The following is a 5128-nucleotide window of genomic DNA, read 5'->3' as shown; positions in this document are numbered from 1 at the left end:
TGCGACACCGGAGACAACACGCGGCTGCAGTCGCTCTTGGGGCCGCGGCTGCCGACGGTCATAGGCGGCTCCTACGCCTTCGTCATCCCGGTGATGGCCATCGTGCAGGACTCGTCGCTCGCGGCCATACCCGACGACCACGAGGTGACCAATCAATCATTCATTCACTTTTACTTTCTAGTATCCGCACATTCAGAAATTCTTTAACGGCATGGTCTAATCAAAATCATCTTTGAGCAGAGGTTCCTCCAGAGCATGAGGGCCATACAGGGGGCGCTCATAGTGTCCTCCAGCATTCAGATCATCCTTGGTTACAGCCAGCTCTGGGGTATTTTCTCCAGGTACCACCACACACTGTCAAGTACTAGTTGTATTAGTAGTGACATGTTGCGTGCTACATTTACACATTAGTTCAGTTTTGTTTACTGATGGATGTGTGGCCTGGGTGTAACTTTCAGATTCTTCAGTCCACTGGGAATGGCGCCGGTGGTTGCGCTGCTCGGTTTTGGTCTCTTCGAAAGAGGATTCCCTGTGGTATGGCTTGCTCTGCACCTGATTCTTCATTTTCTTAGAAAGTTGACACTTCGTTCAGCATTGGTACTTATTTGATATTGTGTATATCAGGTTGGGAGATGCGTTGAGGTTGGCCTGCCAATGTTAATCCTCTTTGTTGTGCTTTCCCAGGTTTGATAAGCAACCCTAATCATCCAAGTCTTTGCCAGTTAAACTAAAATTAGTCCTTATTAGAAGTTCAGCATTGCTAACTGCCTTCTTGTTTCTTACCAGTATCTGAAGAATGTACAGATAAGAGAGATCCCCATACTGGAACGATTCTCCCTGTTCATCTGTATCGCATTGGTCTGGGCGTATGCTCAAATTCTCACTTCTGGTGGCGCGTATAATCATAGCACCGAGGTCACTCAGATCAACTGCCGCACTGACCGTGCCAATCTGATCTCTTCCGCCCCATGGTTAGCCCCTTTGCCAGTTTTCCCAATATAAATTTAGAATCTTCTTGACCTCTTGCGTGTACATGAAAATGGTTCATCTGCATTGCGCATCCTGTTTTTTGATTTATATAACTCTCAAATCAGCTCTTCAGTTGGAAAAATAATAATCCATTTTAAAGAGTATTACTTATTATTTGGTCGAGTTTCGTACTGATATGATTGCGCTGTCCTTATTCCAGGATTAAGATCCCATACCCCCTGCAGTGGGGGGCACCAACCTTCAGTGCCGGCCAATCGTTCGGTATGGTGTCTGCGGTTTTGGTCTCGCTAATAGAGGTGACACCCCTAATTGCTCGTTGACAGCAGCCATTTCTTCTATGCAATTTAGTCATGATGTTAACAATGTCTCCGTTCAACAGTCCACAGCTTCTTACAGCGCTGCAGCTCGGCTTGCAAGTGCAACTCCACCTCCAGCTCACATCCTGAGCAGAGGCATCGGGTGGCAGGTAAATATCATCTTCGAGCCCTGATTGTTTTATTCTTCTCAGTTCTGAATGCTATTCAAAACTGAAAACTAATTTTACTTCCACAAGAGATTTGCTGAGTAACAACGCTCTATGCAACAGGGAATCGGCATCCTCCTTTGTGGGCTCTTTGGAACAGGGACCGGCTCCACTGTCTCAGTGTACGTTGCACAAAAGAGATCACATAATATATGAAGAAGCATTACAAAACTGTTTCTTCCAGCCTTGATTGATACTGTCGGGAACAAATGCAGGGAGAACGTGGGGTTACTAGGATCAACGAGGATCGGGAGCCGCCGCGTCATACAAATCTGTGCTGGCTTCATGATCTTCTTCTCCATGCTGGGTGAGCTATCTGAACTGAACTGTCTTCAGAATGATGATTTCTTATACTGAAAAACAGCACAGTATCCCTGAAGAGAACTCTCACTCTCTCTTGCATCATCATGTGCAGGGAAATTTGGAGCGCTGTTCGCTTCCATCCCGTTCACCATCTTTGCCGCGGTGTACTGCGTCCTGTTCGGACTAGTTGGTTGGTTACCACGCCCCATCTGCTGCTACGAGTACTACGTGCATTTGATTGACGACGGTCTGGTTAATCGCTGTTGGCTTTTTCTGTGTGTCTGCAGCTGCGGTGGGGCTCTCCTTCTTGCAGTTCACCAACATGAACTCGATGCGCAACCTGTTCATCGTCGGCGTGTCCATCTTCCTTGGCCTGTCCGTGCCGGAGTACTTCTTCCGCTACAGCATGGCTGCCCAGCGTGGTCCTGCGCACACTAAAGCTGGATGGGTCCGTCTCTCTCTCTCTCTCTCTCATGGCGCGTAGTGGTCAAAACATCTTCTTGGCGTGCCTGAACTCCACTTTAACATTGTGTGTGGCCGGCCCTGACATGTACGCATTGCATGCAGTTCAACGACTACATCAACACCATCTTCTCGTCGCCGCCGACGGTGGGGCTGATGGTGGCCGTGTTCCTGGACAACACGCTGGAGGTGAAGGACGCTGGCAGGGACCGGGGGATGCCGTGGTGGGTGCCCTTCCGCTCCTTCAAGGGGGACAGCAGGAACGAGGAGTTCTACAGCCTGCCATTCAACCTCAACCGCTTCTTCCCTCCCTCGTAAACGCTCCAGGGATAAAAGTAAGAAAGGACATGGTTTCTTTCTTGGCTGATGCGATCATGTGCGCGGCTGTTCGGATCGGAGTGTTGTTGAACAGTGGAAATAGTAGATGTGTATTGCCTCTAGCTGGTCATCATTGTTTCATTCGTTCATTTTCTTTGTTATCTATATGCTTGTAGATCGGGGTGGGGAGGTGCCGGCTCGGTGAACCAACCCTGTCGTATGTAGTTCCTGTTTTTGACCATTCCGCAAACAAGATCATGTATGTGGCCTACCGTGGTGTGATATATAGTACTCCCTCCCGAAATGCTCAATGGAGCTCACAAGTGTGCAAATTATCATGACAAAATACGTTAAAACGAGTGCTACACAAAAAAACAGAAACAAATCTGAGGCTTTTTAGTAATTCATCCTAAAAGCTAAAAGTCCATGAATTTGTTTTTTTTCACATATCATATTTCAAGGTATTTCATCCTAAAAATTTCGGCCTCTTCTGACGCAATTTTTTTCCAGCCTTCATGGAGGTTGAGCTCCAAAACGCTCCACTCTACCCCTCCCATTATCTAAGGCGCCTAAGCTTTTGGCGATGATTCTCCCACTATCTCTAAATCTCCAAGGGTATATTTGGTTTGTGCCCTAGCTAGTGCTATCAAATTTTTGGCATAACCAAAGCACAATGGCATTGGTTCTTTGCTTTACAGCCTTAGTAACTACAATACATTTTTTTGGGCAAAGTGTTTGAGCCTCCATTTGGTCTCCTGCCATTTAGGTACGTTCGGTACCTTTTTTAAGGAGAGGGTATGTTCGGTTCCTCTCTAGCTCTCGGCTCCTCTGGGCCAGGAGTTTTTTTTTAGAATCTCACAAAAGCTTTATTACTGCGTCATAATGTTTACAAGGTCGCCGGGCTGGTCTAACCAAACATGGCGGCCATGCCCTAAAGTTAAAGCATGGTTTGCAAGATTCTGGGCCTCTACATTTGAGGTCCTAAACTCACGACTAAAAGTGCAAGAAGAACAACTACTAGCCCTAGCTACTATTTCTTGAACTATGCCACCAAAATTTGCAGAACTCCCTTCTTTGATAACATCGATGGCCACTTTGCAGTCCGAGGCAACAAGCATCTTATTCATGTAAAGATCATCTGCCAGTGCTAGAGCCTCTTTGATAGCTAGTATTTGAAGAACCCGAGGGTCAATTATGTTTCTGATCACTACTATCGATTGATACATCCCAAATGTATCTACTTCTCCAAACATTTTTGCTCTTGTTTTAGACTCTAATTTGCATGATTTGAATGAAACTAACCCGGACCGACGCTGTTTTCAACAGAACTATCATGGTGTTATTTTTGTGCAGAAATAAAAGTTCTTGAATTAGGCTAAAAATTTAGGGAGATTTTTTTTAATATATAAAGAATACCGACAAAAAGATCTGTTGGAGGGGCCCCGCCACAAAGCCACAAGCTCAGGTGGCGCGCCACCTGAGCTTGTGGGCCCCTTGAGACTCTGTTTGCCCTACCTCCAACTCCATAAATACCGTCTCGCAGAGAATAAAATCAGAGAGAAAGTTTGCCACATGTTACGATACGGAGCCACGGCCAACTCTTCTCGATCCGGAGTCCGTTCGGGGCTCTAGAGAGGGGGGTTCGTCGCCATCGTCATCATCAATCCTTCTCGATCAACAATTCCATGATGCTCACCACCAGGAGTGAGCAATTCCTTCGTAGGCTTGCTGGACGGTGATGGAGTTGGATGAGATTTGTCATGTAATCGAGTCAACTTGTTAGGGCTTGATTCCTGGTATCCACTTTGTTCAGAGATTGATATTGCTATGACTTTGCTATGCTTAATGCTTGTCACTAAGGCCCGAGTGTCATGATTTCAGATCTGAACCCTATATGTTTTCATGAATATATTTGAGTTCTTGATCCTATCTGCTAGTTGTATGCACTTGTTATTGTTCTGATCCATAGACCCCAAGGTGAAAATAATTGGGATACTCTTCGGGGATGACTGTAATTCGAGGAGTTCATATATTCACTATGTGTTAATGCTTTGTTCCGGTTCTCTATTAAAATGAGGCCTTAATATCCCTTGGATTTCCTTATAGACCCCGCTGCCACGAGAGGGTAGGACAAAAGTGTTGGGGAACGCATCAATTTCAAAAAAATTCCTACGCACACGCAAGATCTATCATGGTGATGCATAGCAACGAGAGGGGAAGAGTGTTGTCCACGTACCCTCGTAGACCGTAAGCGGAAGCGTTATGACAACGCGGTTGATGTAGTCGAACGTCTTCACGATCTGACCGATCCTAGCACCGAAGAAACGACACCTCCCCGATCTGCACACGTTCAGCTCGGTGACGTCCCGTGAACTCTAGATCCAACTGAGTGTTGAGGGAGAGTTTCGTCAGCACGCCGGTGTGATGACGGTGATGATGAAGCTACCCGAACAGGGCTTCGCCTAAGCAGTACAATGATATGACCGAGGTGGATTATGGTGGAGGGGGGCACCGCACACGGCTAAGACAATT

The 5128-nt window shown here is 46.5% G+C and overlaps 1 protein-coding gene across 2 annotated transcripts; it reads left to right on the top strand.

The window, feature by feature from the left end:
- Positions 1-43: 43 nt before the first annotated feature.
- Positions 44-2865, top strand: LOC125531204 (nucleobase-ascorbate transporter 2-like; the record flags this gene model as incomplete). Of its 2 annotated transcripts, none has more annotated exon segments than XM_048695612.1 (12): positions 44-144; positions 241-341; positions 459-534; positions 625-684; positions 787-971; positions 1190-1286; positions 1370-1456; positions 1577-1635; positions 1729-1820; positions 1929-2006; positions 2104-2264; positions 2384-2865. In XM_048695612.1, coding segments are annotated over 12 exon segments (1310 nt in total), but the record flags the coding sequence as incomplete, so codon positions are not given.
- Between the last annotated feature and the right edge of the window lie 2263 nt (positions 2866-5128).

The sequence above is a fragment of the Triticum urartu genome, unplaced genomic scaffold, assembly GCF_003073215.2.
Source record: "Triticum urartu cultivar G1812 unplaced genomic scaffold, Tu2.1 TuUngrouped_contig_6877, whole genome shotgun sequence".
Taxonomy (NCBI): domain Eukaryota; kingdom Viridiplantae; phylum Streptophyta; class Magnoliopsida; order Poales; family Poaceae; genus Triticum; species Triticum urartu.
This window is presented reverse-complemented; position numbering and strand designations above follow the sequence as displayed.